The following is a 21,222-nucleotide window of genomic DNA, read 5'->3' as shown; positions in this document are numbered from 1 at the left end:
CCATTTTATCATTCAACTGCGAGCCAGACCTTACACTTCCATACAAAAAAATTACCAATTATCAAGCGTTTCATATTTGCTTAATTAGACGTTCTCTCCCATCACACTGGCCCTTGATTTTGGGCAAATATGACCACACTCTGACATACAACATGATCAATATAAATCATTTGATTAATGGTAATTTTATTAGTCTGATTAATCTCCATATTGGCACTCACAATTGAACAAGTCCATATATCTGAATCCTATATTGGGCCAGTTGTATCGTATTGTCCATGTTTTAATATTGGCCCCGATTTTCTCATAATGGCTCGTTTCAGAATGGCACTGGCTCAATCTGTTTTATACATCTAGTAATATGTCCAGTGTTGCTTAGGTGACTAATAACAAATTGTAATACAAAAGCTTTATACTCAGTCCTACGGTTACTTTAGGTATGTGCAGACTGAATGACAAGGTTATGATCCAGGCGCTGAAAAAAACATGGCCTGTTTCCCTTAGCTACTGGCATGATTTTTTTAAAAGACACCACCAATATTGGCAACTCAACTTCTCCAGAAGTGTTACATTTGAGGATAGTGCAAGATACACAAGATGCTCCAGAAGCTTCACCTGTGTACAACTCATAACATTAGACTCTTATCTCCAAGAATGTTGGTAGCTTCAGTTCGAGGACTTGTGACTACTCATGGCCCTGTTTTCATAGTTCAGTGTCTGATCATTGGTCTGATGATCAAGGTATTTGTTCCTTTTGCAATGCATTATTCCAGCTCAAGCTTAAAGTCAATAAAACTCGACAAATGTGTTTGAAAGTAATTATTTTATCTAATTTTTAAGCAATTACATAAAATATTGACACTAAAATTTACTTTATGCATGTAATGTATTCTTCTTACTGTAAGAAGTTTCTGATTGCTACATAACAAAGATATTACACATTATAGAAATACATCTGAAAACATATTTAGCTAGAAACAAAATAGCTACATTTCTTTCATAAATCATTTCCAGCCCATTATGTCTGAATGTATTTAAAATATGTGACATTTCATAGCTATTCTCATTTCAAAAATATAGTTCCTTTTTTTATAAAAAAAGAGCACATTTTTAATAAAAATATGCAACTTTTACGTGGGTCACCCTTCGTCCAAACTGAAGTTACAACCCTAATTTATTTTTTTCACAGATTAAGCAAAACGTTATGAAGGTTGGTTCATTTTAATGTGCCTTTATATATAAACATACATACACATGTGTTAACTGTGAAAAATGGCACTTGAAAAAAACCAATACCCTCCTACACGCAACTTAAGAACTGTCACTGCAGGCTTTAATAGCCTCATATCTTAATAAAACTTACAAATAAATCATATAATATTCTTTAAATAATATTAATACAGTACCAAATATAGCCCTAATGTTGTGCAACAAAGTCCCAACAGGATATTGTGATGCAACAAGTTACATACAAAAATGGCTGCGGGTGGGAGAAAGGCTCTAAAGCTAAAGCTTGTGAAACTGCATCTATTTTGACCTTCTGCCTTTTTAGCACTAGGAATGGGGTTTTACTGCTCTGCTAATACTGGTTATTCATAATTACTTATTTTATCAATAAGCAGCTATCACTTCATTGTCAGATACCTACAACTACATTTCTTTTATCTTAAAATGTAAAATGGGAGCATTACTTTCTGCACAATCGAAGAACTGAAAAACAGAGTGGTCTGTTCTTATGATCTTTATCAAAGATCATTATTTAATGTCATATCTAACTAGTATATGTATCCATTAACAAATTCATGTATATGGTATTCCTTTAAAACATAAATAAATCACAACTGCAGTTAACAACATCATATAAACACCAGCCATTCTTCAATACTTCATTGGGACATTCAAACGATCTTCTTTTCAAAGATGTTTCAACTTTCAAGGTTTGTAAAACACTAAAGATGTTTTATGAAAATACTGAAAAATATCTACAACTGCACTGAAATGTTCTGATTTTTTCTTTCAACACTTCCAGAAATTTCATAGAGAAATCAGAAAAAATTCAAAATATTTTCACAGACAAATTTACGGATTCTCAACACTTTCACATTATAAAAATGGTTTCAGGTTTTTTGAAGGTCATAAAATTACAAGCATGGTTGTAAACTGTAATACTGACAAGCTAATCTACAAAATATTTATTAAAAAGCAAAGTCCATGCAGAAACTTCCAAAACTTGCCTACAAGTATCTGGTTACTTGTTAATGATAGCTATTTTTTCTAAAGCAGAGTACTTTTAAATTGGAAGAATGTAACAGCAGATAGATGTCATATTACTTAGTCAAAAACCATCAACGTATTGGGACTGAAAGTAAGGTTACAAACGTTAAATATTCAACTCCCCATAATTTAATTCCTTTTTTGTATGTTTGTGTCGTAGGCTTCCAAAGAATATTTTTGTATATTTAATCAAAAATATCAACATTTAACAGGCATTCTTTAAGGTTGACACTAGACAAGAACAACTTTTTTTTTCACATAATATTTTATTTCTATCACAATGTAAGACTGGTTCACAGGTTATAAATTGAGTTTTGAAACCAGACCGTGAATGCGGCCTTGCCATTGGTCAATTTCAAAGTTATGCTCTGAAATATTGTTGGTGTATCGGGACTTGTCTCCAACTCAGATTTATAGGAGAGATCGTGTTTGTATACAAATCAGGTGTATTTTCTATTTTTAGAACTGATAAGACAGTGATCGGGTGGGCAGAAGTCGATCGTCCATGTTTTTTTTTGTAAACAGTGATGTTTTTCTAATGGTCTAAACTTTCTAAAAACACAAATTACATAAACATTTTTTTGATCAAAGGAAAGGTTATAAAACAAGCAATTTATTGATGACTTTTAATTGTTATTTCGAAATAAAATGGATTAATTATGAACGCTTAACTTACACTGTTTTTCTAAAGGTTGTGAACATCACTACGCCGCTTTTTAAAATTATATGTCATTTAAAACGGTTATTCACTGAAAAAAGATATTTGGACACAAAAATATGAAAATTGGTAGTATTTCAAATCTTTTTGAATTTTGAAAATCCATAAATGAGCAAAAAAGTTATTAAAAATTAAAAATTCTGATTCAATACGCAAACGGTGTGAAAACATTTGTTTTGCCAACCACCAGATAAACGTATGTTAAGGCGTGACATCACGGCGATCTCTCCTATAACCATGGGCCCTATTCAAGTGGTTAATTAGGTGTGAAATATAGCCTAACTGATTACATTTTATATGCAACAACTTATATGCAACAATTTACACAATGTAAATGTGTAAAAAATCAAAACAAAAAGAATCATGTAAAATATGACTGAATCATAATGGATTATATTCATAATATTTCCAAGTCAAAAATTCAGACAGTAAAATTGCATTCTTTTCACCTTGACATTAAAGCTAAATTATGATACCATACTGTTTAATATTAAAGCAAAATGTCTGCACCACCAGTAAATACTAAATTAAATAATAATTAGCACTGGACTTCTGTCTAAATTTATGACTTAGAAATTTGACTGACAACAGCCGTTTTGGAATTTAGCACAATCACCAGAACATTGGATTTATTGGTCCTGCGTAAACATTAAAATATTTACATGGAATAATACACATCTATTAACTTTTGCCTTTCATTTCATATGCATGCTTATTTATTACAGAGTTAAACAAATGAATAACAAGCTCACAATTAAAAAAAAATCTGTATCAGTGACAAAAACTGTGAGATATAATTTTTTCAAAAATTAAAACATACTTTTATTTCATTTATTTATTTTAGTAGCCTAAGTGCTTTGACACGGTCTTTAAAAAAAAAAAAAAAGAGCTTAATCATCTGAAAATGTACGCTGTTTCATTATACATGTATTCCAATTTGTAATGTATATAAATATTTCTAGGGCTGAACAATGTTCATTATTTGCAAAAGTTGTTTGACTGCGTCTCTCACATTAATGTTCCTTCCAAAAGTCACAGAAAACTCTGCTTTCATATCCCATGTAAAAGTCTTCAATATATTACTTTGTAACTTAGATGGAAATGACATTATGCGCCGCTTGGTGCTATTACCAATCTATAAACAAGTGCTGCTGCTATTGCAATTCCAAGTGGTATCAGCCAGCCTGACCAGCCACTGAAATATAGAACATCAAAAGAAAATTAGGCAAATGAAAACTGAATACTCGATGGACCTTCAAGCAGATCAATGTTATTTAAAGTGCTGTTTGCTTGTTTCGTTTGGAGTGGAGTTATATCACAATTCTCTAGCTTTTAACTGAGGAGAAAGATCCCAGGTGCCACTCTGAGCTATATTACAAGGACTTGGCAAGCACCTTGGTAGAAGCACAGACTTTCTATATACCAGCTGAATGACTTCCTCACATAAAAAGATTCTACACCCCAAGATAGATTTCGAACTAACACAGGTGAGGGGTAAGCTATTCAAAGTTGATGCCCATAACCACTCAGTTTAAATGAGCAATATTCCCGAATGGAAATAAAGGGACATAGCTAGACTGAAAAACTAAAAACAGGTGCCTGCACTTCCTGTCACTGTACATGAAATTCATAACTCTAGGTGAAATATTTTTTAAGATTTATGCATTTGTGTATTTTTCACTAAGTCAAGGACCACAACTCTGGTCTAGCTGAGTTAAAGCCAAAAGAGAACATCAGGTGCACAACTTCACATGCTAAATAACAATCCTCTAATGTTTTATGACTCTAGATCAAGTACATATTAAAATACAATGGACACATTTTATGTCGTTAATGCATATTTTTGACCAAGTCAAGGGCCATAACTCTGGACTGGCTGTATGAAATCTCTACGAAAACCACGGGTGCACAAGTTCACATGCTGAACAATATTCCAGTAATGTTTCGTAGTCTCAGGTCAAATACTTTTTGAGAAGCAACACAAGTTTTAACACCCTTTTAATGCATATTTATGACTAAATCAAGGGCCATAAGTCTGGTCTGTCTGTGTGAGATCCCAATTAAAAGACCAGGTGCATATTTTCACATGCTGAATCCTGTGAGGTTTGATGGCTCTGGGTAAAATATTTTTTGAGATATGCATGACACAAATTTTGCATCCTAATCTCATTAAGCACCTCAATAGCATCTCTGATATTATATTCATTTAGAATAATTGTTCACTTTCTTCACAGGGATGCACTGTTTGCAAAATTTCCTATGTTAACAAATATTTATGAACAAGAGGGCCATGAAGGCCCTGTATAACTCACCTGACCCATTTGACCTAAAGATCATCAAGATTAACATTCTGACCAAGTTTCATTAAGATATGGTCATAAATGTGGCCTCTAGTGTTAAATAGCTATTCCTTTGACTTGACCCTGTGACCTAGTTTTTGACCCCACATGACCCAGATTCGAACTTGACCTAAAGATCGCCAAGATTAACATTCTGACTAAGTTTCATGAAGATACAGTCATAAATGTGGCCTCTAGAGTGTTAACAAGCTTTTCCTTTGAATTGACCTACTGACCTAGTTTTTGAGCCCACCTGACCCAGATTCGAACTTGACCTATAGAAAATCAAGCTCAACAATTTGACCAAGTTTCATTAAAATACGGTCATAAATGTGGCCTCTACGGTGTAAACTAGCTTTTCCTTTGATTTGACCCTGTGACCTAGTTTTTGACCCCACATGACCCAGATTCGAATTTGACCTAAAGATCATCAAGATTAACATTCTGACTAAGTTTCATGAAGATACAGTCATAAATGTGGCCTCTAGAGTGTTAACAAGTTTTTCCTTTGATTTGATCTGGTGACCTAGTTTTTGACCCCGAATGACCCAATATTAAATTCATCCAAGACTTTATTGAGGGTAACATTCTGACCAAGTTTTATTAAGATTGGGCCCAAATTGTGACCTCTAGAGTGTTAACAAGTCTTTCCTTTGATTCTGACCAAGTTTCATTAAGATAGGGCCAACTATGTGACCTCTAGAGTGTTAACAAGCTTTTCCTTTGAATTGATCTGGTGACCTACTTTTTAACCCCAGATGACCCAATATCGAACTCGTCCAAGATATTATTGATGGTAACATTCTGACCAAGTTTCATTAAGATTGGGCCAAAATTGTGACCTCTAGAGTGTTAACAAGCTTTTCCTTTGATTTGACCTGGTGACCTAGTTTCTGACCCCGAATGACCCAATATCAAACTCTTCCAAGATTTTATTGAGGGTAACATTCTGACTAAGTTTCATTAAGATTGGGCCAAAATTGTGACCTCTAGAGTGTTAACAGTCAAATTGTTGACGCCGACACCGCCACCGCCGACGGACGACGGACACAGGGCGCTCACAAAAGCTCACCTTGAGCACTTTGTGCTCAGGTGAGCTAAAAAACTGCTACTTTTACAAAATACAAGTTTTATTCAATTTTTAAGAGGATTCTTAATTAGGATTCTCCTAACGTTTATGACTCACCGAGTCTACATTTCAGACTCGAACTTTAATCAAAATAGGACACAATTATTTATAGAATTCTACATCTTTCTGAAATATGTTTCGTAATTATGTTTTCTTGACAATACAATCATATCACAATCCTGTAAGAGGTATTAAATGTTCCAGCCTATATGACAATGAAGATGGTAACACTTTCATAAATGACCTTCGGGACCCGATATTACACGAAGCAATTTAATTAACAACAAAGTTATAGAATGTTTCAGATTTATTACATCTCGGGAGTATATCATTTTGTTGTTAACGGCCAGCAATTTGGCAAACCTGAATAAACATTTTCAATCCCCTGAATAACAGTTTGGCAAGAAAACATTTTCTAAGAGTACTTTTTCCAAGTTATTAAATCCCAGACAACGGGAAGATTTATTGACAAATTTTTGGTCATATTTCTCCTGGGGACCAACTTTTATATTTCATACAGAAAATGTGATTTACATGACCATAAATAGTTTTCGATTTTCAGATCAGAAACTTAGTGTGTTTTTGTGCATAACATAAAATTCACTGAGAACAGAAGCCCCCATTATAATGCAACACATTAAATAAATATGAGGGTTTGAGCCTCATTCGAGGCGTTGAATTCTTCATGTGAGGAAGCTATCCAACTGGCTAACGGAAGGTTTGTGGTTCTACCCAGGTGCCCGCTCATGATGAAATAATGGACGGAGTGGCACCTGGGGTCTTCCTCCACCATCAAAGCTAGAAAGTTGCCATATGGCCTATAAATGTGTTGGTGCAATGTTAAGCCCAACAAAACAAACAAACAAATTTTTCCTTGGTTTTTGTCTTTTTAAAGCTGCTATTTCATGTGGACACAAATCTGTGGACTTAAAAAATTTGAAGACAAAATACATGGTAGTTTATATTTGTTCATTTTGTTTCATTTTGTGGATCAACTCAACTGCAGTACCTATAATTTTGTCTTGTTGAATAATAATTTCACACTATACCAGAGTTCCATAAATGTGTAAGACCACCTTAAATGTCTGGTAAAATTTTATTTGGTTTGCTAAAAACAACTGTCAGACATTATTTTTTTACAATAAACAATAGTAAAAGTAATGGTCTGAGGTTACTTATTCTTTTAGTCCTTAGTGTCCAAAGAGTAAGGGAAATAACTCACTTTGATTGTGTCTGTGGTGCAGCAGGAGTTAACCTTTCCTGAAAGAAGGAAACAACAGAACTTTACCAACTTGGTTAATTTCAAGCGCTTTCAGAATGCATTCAAACAAAGCATTTCAGCTTTAACCTAGAATGTTGATGCCTAAAAAGCAACAATGTTGAGCCATACTACCCCTCAAACATTTCAAAGTAATAGCTTCATATCAGTCAAAGTTAGCACTAAGATAAAAAAAATTCAAGCACTTTAAACTTTATTGCCGGACCCCACTTAGCAACTTTTATAATATTTTTTCACTATATGTTGCCACAGATACCATATGTGTTGCCACAGCAACAAAATAAAAGGACTTATAACTTCTCCATATGGCCATCTTAGTACTAAATTTCTTATAAAAATATCTTGTGTTATCACATGATTCCATTGTATGACAGATGGGGGCAGATGTGCAAACCATTTGTCCAATCTGGTTTCTCTGGCAGGTGACTTAAATAAATATTATACAACTACCATTTAAATAAGAAAGTTTAACATGTCAAATTCAAGAAGCTAATCCTTAAGAATCTGAGAAATAAAGAACAAATTTACCTGTACAGCTCTGTTCTTTCTTTCAGACTGAAAAATAAAATCAGCTTTAATATGGTTATCAAATATGAATAGGAATATAAAACATACACAGTTTTTTAACTGTTCCACTCAATTCCGTAACTTCTAAAAAGGTACAGATTGGTTCAAAAGCTTAGCTTTAAAGGCAGTTCTGCACATTGGATTAACCGTAAGTGATGGCGTAACATCTTTCATCAAGAAAACCTATTATAATGGCAGGCGGCCATTATATGGGTTAGTAGAAATGTTGTTGGGAATCTATTATTTCCTCAACACTACATTCTTTCTTTATGTTAATTTTGACAATAGACAGATTCTGATGTAAAATAATTCAAAATATTAACATAAAATAAGTAGCACTGTAGATCTTCATCTGATATTTGATATACTGAATATGTGGTTTACATGAACTCATTATATTAATAAAACTGAAAATATTGACATTAACAAACTTTTTAATGCAAAGACACATGCTGATATGATTTTATAAAATGACATAACATGCCTGATATGTACAGTCCCACTTTACCTTAACAGATTTTAGCAAGAGTACTATATGTGTATGCAAAAGCTCTTGTCTTATAGTACTTGATATAAGCCAATATACAAGAAAAGAGTTATGGTTCTTGACCTTCCTACTCATGAATGATGAAAATATACATAGTTCCAAAGCTACAGTATTTGAGAAAAGCAAACCTAAATAATAAAACAAGGAGCTGCGTTCAATAAACGCTTGATGCCCCCGGTGGCATCCTTCTCGATACAAAGCAACCCAAGTCCAAAATGAGGTCAAGGTCAAACTGACGTCAGGTGATGTTTGAAGATGAGGAATGTTCACAGGTTACATCTGTATTAGTATCAATTCATTCTTGTAAGCGGTACTGATGCTAAATGAAACGGTCCCATTTGGTTAACCAAGAGATGGCCCATATAAAGCAACCTAAGTCCAAAATGAGGACAAGGTCAAGGTCAAACTGAGGTCAGGTGATGTTTGAAGATGAGGAATGGTCACTGGTTACATCTGTATTAGTATCAATTCATTCTTGTAAGCAGTATTGATGCTAGACGAAACGGTCCCATTTGGTTAACCAAGAGATGGCCCATATAAAGCAACCTAAGTCCAAAATAAGGTCAAGGTCAAACTGAGGTCAGGTGATGTCTGAAGATGAGGAATGGTCACAGGTTACATCTGCATTAATATCAAATCATTCTAGTAAGCGGTATTGATGCTAGACAAAACGGTCCCATTTGGTTAACCTCGTACGGACAGACGAATGGACGGATGAACGAATGAACGAACGGACAGGACAATCACTATATGCCTCCCGTATCAGTAGATGCCGGGGACATAAAAACAACCAATTTTCTAAGTTAAAAAAAGCTATAACTCTGATAACAAGAGCTGTCCGTAAGACAGCCAAGCTCGACTATTCGAAATATTGTCACAGAAGCAGGAAATTATTACCCAAAATGTTAAATATCAAAAGAGTTTTAAGTTTGAAAGGGGACATAATTTTACCAAAATACATATCAGAGCTATGGGACTTGATGTTATCAACTAGTTTTATAACCCTGAAGAAACATGTTAAGTTTCAATTCAATATCTGCATTAGTTTTGGGGATAGTAACTTGCTTGTAAAACTTTAACCAGAATTTTCTAAGTCCAAAAGGGGGCATAATTTGCTCAAAATACATGTTAAGAGTTATGGAACTTGACCCATTGAGGTAGGTAATTGACCTAGAAAAAGAATAAATAAGTTTCAAAGCTATATGCCTTTTGGTAATAGCTGTATGTACTTGCACCCAAAACTTTAACCAGAATTTTCTAAGTCCAAAAGGGGGCATAATTTGGCCAAAATGAAGGTCAGAGTTATGGGACATGGTGCTATCAACTAGTTTTATAATCCCGAAGACACATGTAAAGTTTCAATTCAACATCTGCATTAGTTTTGGAGATAGTAACTTGCATGTAAAACTTTAACCAGAATTTTCTAAGTCCAAAAGGGGGCATAATTTGCTCAAAATACATGTTAGAGTTATGGAACTTGACCCAGTGAGGTTGGTAATTGACCTAGAAAAAGAATAAATAAGTTTCAAAGCTATATGCCTTTAAATGATAGCTGTATGTACTTGCATGCAAAAACTTAACCAAGGTGTGACGCCGACGCTGACGCCAGGGTGAGTAGAATAGCTAGACTATTCTTCGAATAGTCGAGCTAAAAACCAGAAAGAGTTACGGTTCTTGACCTTCTTACTTACATAGCAATAGCATATATGTGTACAATTTGAGAGTTATAACTCTTATAGCATTAAATAAAAGTGGACCTAAACAAAACTTTTAGCCAAGACCTTAAAATTCTAGAAAAAATAATTTTAAAAATGTTCATCTACCTTTCAATGAGTTAATTAAGTTTAAACTACAACACTGTTTTATCAAATATAATTATATCATCAACATTATTTACAGAAACTGCCAATTATTTTACCTCCACTATATCACCAATTAAATAATCTTTCATCAATTCTCTGGCATCTGTTGAATGTCCAACATCTTCAAACGCATCGGTAGCATCACCTCCTGGTAAGATAAACATAAAAATATCTTGAGATTCATGAGGCATTACCAGGTATTCCACCATACCTTTATCAAATTTTATGCACATTCTAAAGTTCAAAATTCTAAGAACAAATTACACCTGTTTGATTAAAATTAGACGTGTAGCATTTGTTTCTGTAAATTCAACAGTATTTTCGTATCTTATCAAATTGGATCATAATCATCATAATCATAATAATATATAATCCAGCTATCAGCTGGTTTTTAACCTAGCTTTGATCTTGTCCATACCCAAATGGCACAAAGGTGAAGGAAGAAATTCCAAGAGGCACATGTCATGAAAAACTTATTTTACTGGCCAAAAATCTGAAATCTTCCTGATATACCTTGGGGTTTGCTGCAAGATTTTTTTATCTGAAGAGGTTAGGAAGTCATTCCTAGCAGTAATAGGAAACATTCTTGTCTTGCCAATACATTTGAGCCGCACCATGAGAAAACCAACGTAGTGCGTTTGCGACCAGCATGGATCCAGACCAGTCTGCGATGCGCAGTCTGGTCAGGATCCATGCTGTTCCCTTTCAAACCCCATTGCAATTAGAGAAACTGTTAGCAAACAGCATGGATCCTGATCAGACTGCGCGGATGCGCAGGCTGGTCTGGATCCATGCTGGTCGCAAACGCACTATGTTGGTTTTCTCATGCGGCTCATTTAAATAACTTTTATATCTATAGCATGTTTAGATGTCAATCTGACTAAAGTACTTGATCTTCTAAACGAAGATCTGAGAACGACCCATTCACATTCGTCTTCTGTATATTTTGGATTTCCATTATTGCTATTTTTATGTTATCCAATCAGGCGACTTGTTCGATTGTCAAAGAGTAAGAAAAATATGCAGTTATTCCAGGACTCGAACCCGGGACCCCTCGCTTACAAAGCAAGTGGCCTACCGACTGAGCTAACCGGCTATCTGATACAATACGACATAAAAATTGTAAATATCAAAAGTCAATGCTAGAGGTAGATTTGCAAGATGTTGTAAGTTAGGCTCTGATTGGCTAGTGAAAGGGCCGTCAGAACGAGGCAATGAATAGGTCGTTTTCAGATCCTATGCGTAGCGTAATAGGAGATGTACTTTAGTCAGATTGGTTTAGATGTTTTACTGATACTGGGGAAATAGTAAAGCATTGAGATATTAGTCTGCAAACAAAAATAAGGAAAGCAAATAAGAATTCTTAATAGAAACATTATAGATAACATAGAAACATTAGAGCTTAGTAATACTGAAAGAAGAAAAAAACATACTTTCAGTTTTAGCTTTGCAACATACAATTCATGAACAAAATTTTAAACAAGAGCTGTCCGTAAGACAGCCAAGCTCGACTATTCGAAATATTGCCCCAGAAGCAGGAAAATATTACCCAAAAAGGTTAAATATCGAAAGAGTTTTAAGTTCAAAAGGGGGCATAATTTGACCAAAATGCATATCAGTTATGGGACTTGCTGCTATCAACTAGTTTTATAACCCCGAAGGCACATGTGAAGTTTCAATTCAATATCTGCATTAGTTTTGGAGATAGAAACTCGCATGTAAAACTTTAACCAGAATTTTCAAAGTCCAAAAGGGGGCATAATTTGCCCAAAATACATGCCAGAGTTATGGGACTTGACCCAGTGAGGTTGGTAATTGATCTAGAAAAAGAAAAAATAAGTTTCAAATCTATATGCCTTTTAGTAATTGCCGAATGTACTTGCACGCAAAACTTTAACCAGAATTTTCTAAGTCCAAAAAGGGGAATAATTTGCTCAAAATACATGTAAGAGTTATGGGACTTGATCCAGTGAGGTTAGTAATTGATCTAGAAAAAGAAAAAATAAGTTTCAAATCTGTATGCCTTTTAGAAATAGCTGTATGTACTTCACGCAAAACTTTAACCAGAATTTTCTAAGTCCAAAAGGGGGCATAATTTGGCCAAAATGAAGGTCAGAGTTATGGGACTTGCTGCTATCAACTAGTTTTATAACCCCGAAGACACATGTGAAGTTTCAATTCAATATCTGCATTAGTTTTGGAGATAGTAACTTGCATGTAAAACTTTAACCAGAATTTTCTAAGTCCAAAAGGGGGCATAATTTGCTCAAAATACATGTCAGAGTTATGGGACTTGACCCAGAGAGGTTGGTAATTGACCTAGAAAAAGAAAAAATAAGTTTCAAAGCTATATGCCTTTAATTGATGACTGTATGTACTTGCATGCAAAAACTTAAACAAGGTGTGACGCCGACTCCAGGGTGAGTAGAATAGCTAGACTATTCTTTGAATAGTTGAGCTAAAAAGTACAAAAAAATGTACAGACTCCCTATAACAATCAAAATTATTATAATATGGCCACATTAATGCTAGAATTGGCTTTTACAGTGCCACATCACAAATAAGTCACAGCACAATACTAAGAAAAGGAATGAATTTGTGACCTTTTGTTGAGATAGTACTACTTACAGTAACACTGAGTGTATTGATGTGATTTAACAAGGTAAGTGTTATATCTCGGGGAGACATCACGAAATTGCCAGTATTCCAATAAAACAAGAGCTGTCCGTAAGACAGCCAATGCTCGACTATTCGAAATATTGTCCCAGAAGCAGGAATATATTACCCAGAATGTTAAAATATCAAAAGTGTTTTAAGTTCAAAAGAGGACATAATTTGACCAAAATGCATGTCAGAGTTATGGGACTTGATGCTATCAACTAGTTTTATAACCCTAAAGGCACATGTGAAGTTTCAACTTAATATCTGCATTTGCTCTGCAGATAGTACCTTGCACGCAAAACTTCAACCAGTATTTTCTAATTTCAAAAGGGGGCATAATTTGCCCAAAATACATATCAGAGTTATGGGACTTGATCCAGTGAGGTTGGTAATTGATCTAGAAAATGAAAAAATAAGTTTCAAATCTATATGCCTTTAAGTAATAGCTGTATGAACTTTCACGCAAAACTTTAACCAGGATTTTCTAAGTCCAAAAGGGGGCATAATTTGGCCAAAATGCAGGTCAGAGTTATGGGACTAGATGCTATCAGCTAGTTTTATAACCCCGAAGACACTTGGGAAGTTTCAATTCAATTTCTGCATTAGTTTTGGAGATAGTAACTTGCATGTAAAACTTTAACCAGGATTTTCTAAGTCAAAAAGAGGGCATAATTTGCTCAAAATACATGTCAGAGTTATGGAACTTGACCCAGTGAGGTTGGTAATTGACCTAGAAAAAGAAAAATTAAGTTTCAAAGCTATATGCCTTTAAATGATAGCTGTATGTACTTGCATGCAAAACTTTAACCAAGGTGTGACGCCGACTCCAGGGTGAGTAGAATAGCTAGACTATTCTTCGAATAGTCAAGCTAAAAACTATAATCCTGGGTTGCTATAGCCTAATCTCCAACTAAATACCACTGTTCTATTTTTAAAAGGCACCTACCTGCCTGTTCTAGAAGTACTTCTTCACCTCCAGGATGCTGAAAATAAAAACATACATGTATTCAAATCATTTGCAAAATTAGTTGTTTTGTTTAAGTCAAGTTTGTATTACAGTTTAAAGGCACTGATACACAGAAATTAGACATATTATTGGGAAAGAATGTCCAAGGCAGGCATTTATCTCAGATGACGGTTGAGCCCCAGACTGACCTAGGTTTTCTCAGCCCCAGACTGGCTGCATACAATGTAGTCTCTCTCACCTTGTGACAACAATATAATGAATCATGTTGAATCAGGGCCCTTTCTAGCTGTCCAACAGGGTCAAATATCAGTCCATTTCCAAATGCAATACAAATTCCTTTTCCAAACTGGCAGCAAAATATTCTCAGATACATGTAAATAATTCAATTGAATGTCTACACAGTAAGTGTTCTAGCCAGAGCCAGCAGATGCTAAAAAGAATTACTGTGAAATCACTTAATTTAGTGGACACTTTTGGCCAAAACAGCAATTCTGTGGGTACATAAAGTAACAGATTTCATTTTAAGAACTGCCACTTATATCAAAATATTCTAAAGTAGATTAATTGGTATCACATCATATGCCAAACCAAAGGTGGTACCGGTACTATTGGTTAGACTGGGGTATTATCAGACAATACAAATACTTGCTGTGAAATACAAAAACTTAATTTACACACATTCAGCATTAGTATTAAATATTTTCAGATGTTTGTCTTACTTTTCTACAAGAAAAATAAATATCTGAAAGCTAAAAGCAAGATTTATCAAATAACTTTTTCGGTAACAATCGTAAAAAAAAGTCCAGTGTTTGCTATCCAACAGGACATTTATACATTTATGAATTTGCCAGAAATCTATTGTCCTCATTCTTTTCATGTTACCCCGACATATCTAACAAAGAATCCCTGGTCTTCCTCTGATATATCAGGAACCTGATCTGTTAAATGATAGTCTTGGAGTGTCAGATCTGTAATCACTTCTCTTTTAGAAAGTCTTAGTTCAGAAAGTTTGATAATACTAAATATTGGGCCTCAAGGGCTTTTCCTAGGCTTTTTCGGGAAAAGGCCCCTAATCAAACTTGGAGCTTTTATGTGGTAAATTGTCAAAATTGGGAAAACTTATTGACAAATCAAGTAAATCAGGAATTTTTAACATTTCATCATAATACTTTAAAACTCTATTTTTCAATTTTTACTGGTAGACATTACAAGAGCTGTCACAGGAGACAGCGCGCTCAATAATTTCAATGCTGGATGGTGAAACTGGGCACATCTGAGAAAACTGGAACTGTCACTGAAGTGTTTAATGACTCCAATGGTGGATGAAGATATTGCATATACTGATATAGCTTGAGTCTGTGTCAAAAATATTAAGTAATAAGAGAGGTAAAGATGAAGTATATCAAAACACTATATAAGTATAATTCTAAGCAAAAAGGGGGAATAATTCATAAAATATTGGTGCAAGAGTTATGCACCTTGTGTCATATGATGTGGATCAAGTTCAACTACAATGTACTTCAAGTTTGAATCAAATCCATTTTGTAATAACTGAGATATAGTGAAAATGCATCAAAATTAACCTTAAATTCTAAATAAAAGGGGGCATAATTCATGAAAAATTGGTGCCAGAGTTATGCACCTTATGTCATATGATGTGGGTGATAAGGTGGAACAACTATTTTAAGTTTGAATCAAATCCATTTAGCAATAACTGAGAGAGAGAGTGAAAGTGTATCAAAACTTTAAACTGAAATTCTAAGTAAAAAGGGGGGATAATTCATGAAATATTGATGCAAGAGTTATGGCCCTTGTGTCATATGATGTGAGTGAAGATGTTGAACAACTATTTTAAGTTTGAATCAAATCCATTTAGTAACAACTGAGATATAGTGAAAGTGCATCAAAACTTGAATCTGAAATTCTATTAAAAGGGGGGATAATTCATGCCGGGGTGAGTAGCTCTCCATATACTTCGTATACTATAGTCAAGCTAAAAATGAAGTACAAATTGAAAGTTTCCTCTAGTGAAATTTAGAGAACTTCTTTTTCAGAATTTTTTAAGCTGCTGATTCTTGACGAAATAGTCTAACTTTTCATGACTGTTTTCACCACAGCTACAACTGAATTGTGCAGAAAGTAGAAAAAGTTGCATGAAGAAAATCCAGATATTTGATTTTAATGGTGTAAAAACTTCCTTTCAGCAAGTTTTGAGTACTTTTTTCTATAAATGCTTCATATGCCATTGATCGCTCGTTGTGCGTAAATGGTTTGCAACTGGGCTTTAAAGTAAGATTTTTCTGAAAGATTATTCACTTGCCCAAAAGAAGTCAACCATTTCTAAAGAATTTTTTTTTTTAAAAAATATGGACCTGGAAGCAATGCACATGTCAAAATGCTCATAATAGACCTTTCTAATAGCTCAATGTCCCAGGGGCAAAAATTTTTCAAAATTACTTTTTGGCATTTTTTTTCTAAGAAACTTGTAGAATATATTTAAGTGTTTATGGTGCATGAACCCATACTGTATCCTAGGTACGTTACTGCCACCTGTAATGAAAATGTGACCACAAAGATCTTGGTTTTTTGTTATTGTCTTTCATCTTATAAACCATGTCATGACTTGGACGTGACTACGATCAGTTTGCATTTGATTTTGACATATTTTGCTCTATTGCTTTCTACATCTACATCTACATCTACATCTTTCACCCAACCGTCGATTTCCGACTATCACTGGGCGGCGCTGTCAGAGAAACAGTTGTTAAAGAAATGATATGTTACAATGTTAAAATAATAAAAGCTAAAAAAGACAGTATGCTACAGTTAAAATGGGGCAGAGGCAATAGAATTACATACTGACCACCGCCAGCCTCTCTCTAAAGATACCGAGGCTGGGGCTAGATTTAACAAAAGTTGGTAGGGAGTTCCAGAGACGGATGGTCCTTGGGAAGTAGGAGTTAGAAAAGTACTGAGTGTGAGACATGGGGATTAAGTAATTTAGGTTTCTAGTTGGAATAAGATGAGATTGATCGACTGCAACTGTCTGGGTCCTTATTTTATAAAACATTACTAATGAGTTGTGTAACCTTCTATATTGGAGTGTATTCCATTCTAAAGTTTTCAGCATTTGTGTAACACTACTGGTGTAACTGTAGTCGTACATGACGTACCTAGCAGCTGACCTTTGGACATTTTCGACTTTGCTAGTGAGGGTTTTTTGCCAAGGATGCCAGACGCTTGAACAGTACTCAAGTTGAGGGCGGACATAGGTGTTATAGGCAGCAATTTTGACCTTTTTATTGTCAGATTTCACATTCCGTTGTATGAAGCGAAGAGTGGTTTTGGATTGATCAGGTCGGATATCCGGGCACTTCAGCGTATCGCGTTGCGTAGCAACAAGCGGAGGTGACAGCAAACGCTAAATTGTAATTGAAAAGCGTTTCATGTTTCACTAGTGCTGGTTGTTTTTCTTTGCTTAAAGTAAAATTTTGGGCAATATTAATAAGTCAGTGAATTTATAATGTAGCATGATGTTCCAGAAATCACTCCCGAGAAAGAAACCTTTCTTTTTTAGGTTTCAGACGTGATATTCATCATTGATCCGTGTAAGCTGCAAGGTCTCATATTTGTGACGGACTGGATGAAAATTATAATTTAAAAAATCGGAGGTCTTTTTAAAGTAAATAAAACAGAAAATCTATTTCATCTAATTAGGTTTCTCCATTCGTTTCACTTTTCTCTTCTATTTAGTAGCCTGCCATTAAAATAGTTCTGAAAGCCAGATAGCTTATACTGTGGTGTCAAAAGTGATTCAGTCACTCCAGATTTAATCAAATCAACACCTCTTACCTAAATTCTCATTCGTATGAAATTTAATGAGAGGTGTCATAATTTAAAGCTTAATAGCACATTATGCGTAAATACTGGAGAAGGGATTTTTTTCTCCCTCGAAGGGTATCAGGATCACAATAGCATTTATAACACAAAGTGGTTTTTTATATGTTACAATTGTTTTAAATGTAATATGACACCTAGAGCTACTGTGTTACACGCGGAGATGAAATGATATATATAATAACTGCATGCTAGTTTCTTTTTTACGAAAAGCCAGGACGTATCAATAAATTGATGACTTCCAATTACGAAAATACTAAAAAAAATACTGATCTCTGTTTTGTCAATTATTTAAATTTGCACGCTTTGTCTAGAATAATGTTAGTCATATCTTGTAGTTTTCAATGTCCATTTTTTTTGTTTGTTAATTGTTAGACTTACACAATTGACTGCTTCCACATACCACAAAATTAAAGCATTCATTCCAGTCATAAATCACTATGGAAACCAATCAGTATGTGGTATATTGATGAAAATCAGTTTTGACCAGTTCCTAATGACTATCACTTTTTAATAGATTGATTTCCTGTTTGTTTTATCCCTCTGATGTACCCCTTCGGGGCCTTATGGTAATTTCCTGTCTTATCCGTTTGATGTATGCCTTCAGGGTCTTATGATATTTGGAAGATGCACATTATTGTTATTTGCGTGTCAATTGACAAAGGGATTAATAGAGCTACTACATAAAAAAACTTTAACCAATACACATGCCCGAACATTTAGTTCATTTGAAACTTTAAAATTAATTCACCAAACTATTTTTTGGCTGGAAGGACATTTCTTCAAAAAAAAAAATGTCTGCAATAAGATTACATATAGAATAAAGTATAAGTTTTCAACTTTATTTAAATGACTTTCATACTTAATGTACTTCGACATTATAGCATTTTACATTAACTAAATAAAATATATCGCACAAAGTACATTTCAGAAAATGGCAACAATATAATTATTTCAGAGCATTAAAACATTTAAAAAATCAGCTTATTTAAAAAGGACATAAAAATATCAGAAAATTAATTTACTATTTATTTGATCTGTTCTTTCTTAAAAAGAAAAAAAAAAATTCAAGACACTTGAAAGAGATGAAAGAAACAACTGCTACGATTTCAAGCAAAGAAGTTGAATAAAAAATATGTTTTGTTCTCAGATATTTAGTTTAGATTAATATATATATAACAAACTGAGAAAATGTTGAATAAGCTTGGGAACTTGTTTTAATTATATCTGATCCGTAGCGCCGAAGAGCAGACAATACATAATCTGTCACTTTTTCCAGACCGTTTTAAAATGCCACAAAATCAATTATCACAAAAACCCTACTTTTTTTGAAAAATATATAGATTGTACCATAGCGTAAGGACTGCAGATGATAAAAAAGATGACTCTTGATTTGTTTCATTTGAGAATTAAAACATCACAACCCACACCGCTAGTTAATTCGCTACGAATTGCGAGGTCCTGCTTTCACCTCCAAGGTAATTTGCATAATCGATTGCTCCGGATGTGACGTCATGCCGACCTGATCAATGCTTTTGGTTTTATTGCTACTTCTAGCTATATATAGCTAGATTTAGCTATATAGCTAATTTGTGACTTTTCTGGGACCTCTTAAAATCTAGAATTGCATCAGGTTATGTGTGCTACTTTTTGAACTTTACATGTGTCTGACATGATGCACGTCGCATTATTTGAGCCAGGTCACAAAGTAGGACAGTAGAAATTTCATTAAACAAATATATATACATATAAAAGTTTACTTATCTAATTATCAAATATTAATTAGTTTATCTTAAAACAAATTGACATGATTTTAACGACCAAGTATCTCAAGTTAGAACCAAAACAGCCCTTGATTTACCAGTACCCCACCCACTTTTGTTCCAATGCCGACAAACGATTTTTCGAAATATACAAACTTACTTCTTCCAGAAACTTTGTCACATCGTACACTTTGTCATATATAACAAGATATGTTGATTTCGAGTCGTTATGACTCTTGACTTCTTTTAAACTAAATGTTTTACTTTCTGACATTTTCGGTTTTCGCTGTCGCACACAACCTTACAATTTCACTTCCGGTGGATTCAATGATAAGTTTGATTAGTTATGTTGTTACCACTTTATAATGAACATGTTCTAAAGTAAAAGTCTGTTTTAGCAGTTTCTGTAATATACAGATAATACACATATTAAAAACACACTTTAACACAGAAGCAGTTATGCAAAATAAACGATTTGTTTCTATTTCATTTTTTTTTTTATCTTTTTAACGAAATCACAATATGCAAACATTTGGCTAAAGCAGTGGCTAGGATATCCTCCAATTCTAGGATTACGGAAGTTCCGTATTCCTAGACAACCCTATGAGGATAGGCTAGGATTACGGAAGTATTTAAGAGTCTTCAAATATATGTTTAGACATGCATAAATGATGTTGTAAACTTATTTCGATCCGCCATTTTGGGTTAGTACAATACATAGAAAAAATAAAGAAGAACGAAGAAACAGAAAAGAAGCAAATAGAGACGAAACAATGACAAATGAAAGAAAAAAATGCAAAATCATGAATATGAAATAAGAACATACTCCAAACAAAAAAAACAACAGAATTACAACAATATTAAAAAACAAAGAAAGAAATTGAAAAGAAGAAAAAGAAAAAAATGAGTCATGAACTGAGCGCCTCGGCGATAACACAAAATAATTTGGCAGGCATGAAAACATCGCTATTTTAAGTGAAATAAGTTAGTTTAAAACATCATTTATGCATGTCCTAAGTTCCTAACATATATTTGATGTCTCTTAAATACTTCCGTAATCCTAGCCTGTCCTCATATGGTTGTCTAGGAATACGGAACTTCCGTAATCCTAGAATCGGGTACCGTAATCCTAGCCACTGCCTTTGGCTACATTCATGATTTTAACCAAGGACGTGAATTGACGTACAAATTTACATCATTGCTTTAAAATGACATCTAC

At 34.1% G+C, this 21,222-nt stretch overlaps 1 protein-coding gene across 1 annotated transcript; it reads right to left on the bottom strand.

Moving 5' to 3' along the window:
- Nucleotides 1-1,726: 1,726 nt before the first annotated feature.
- On the bottom strand, nt 1,727-20,336 carry LOC128557771 (cytochrome b5-like). The gene is made up of 6 exons (XM_053546011.1): nt 20,164-20,336; nt 14,323-14,359; nt 10,772-10,863; nt 8,268-8,294; nt 7,683-7,720; nt 1,727-4,187 (listed from the first exon to the last, which is right to left on the bottom strand). The coding sequence occupies exons 1-6, from the start codon at nt 20,275-20,277 to the stop codon at nt 4,100-4,102; spliced, it is 396 nt and encodes a 131-aa protein (XP_053401986.1). The 5' UTR covers nt 20,278-20,336; the 3' UTR covers nt 1,727-4,099.
- Between the last annotated feature and the right edge of the window lie 886 nt (nt 20,337-21,222).

The sequence above is a fragment of the Mercenaria mercenaria genome, chromosome 6, assembly GCF_021730395.1.
Source record: "Mercenaria mercenaria strain notata chromosome 6, MADL_Memer_1, whole genome shotgun sequence".
NCBI classification, from domain to species: Eukaryota; Metazoa; Mollusca; class Bivalvia; order Venerida; family Veneridae; genus Mercenaria; species Mercenaria mercenaria.
Note: the sequence above shows the minus strand (reverse complement) of the source record. Positions and strands in the feature narration are given on the sequence as shown.

What these genes read in the sequence shown, in the direction of transcription:
- LOC128557771 (XM_053546011.1), bottom strand. Translation starts at nt 20,277, where the DNA reads ATGTCAGAAAGTAAAACATTTAGTTTAAAAGAAGTCAAGAGTCATAAC. An exon ending in AGTACTTCTAGAACAGGCAG is followed by an intron (nt 10,864 to 14,322) that starts GTAGGTGCCTTT and finishes TTATCTTACCAG; the next exon opens with GAGGTGATGCTACCGATGCG. An exon ending in GCACCACAGACACAATCAAA is followed by an intron (nt 4,188 to 7,682) that starts GTGAGTTATTTC and finishes TCTATATTTCAG; the next exon opens with TGGCTGGTCAGGCTGGCTGA.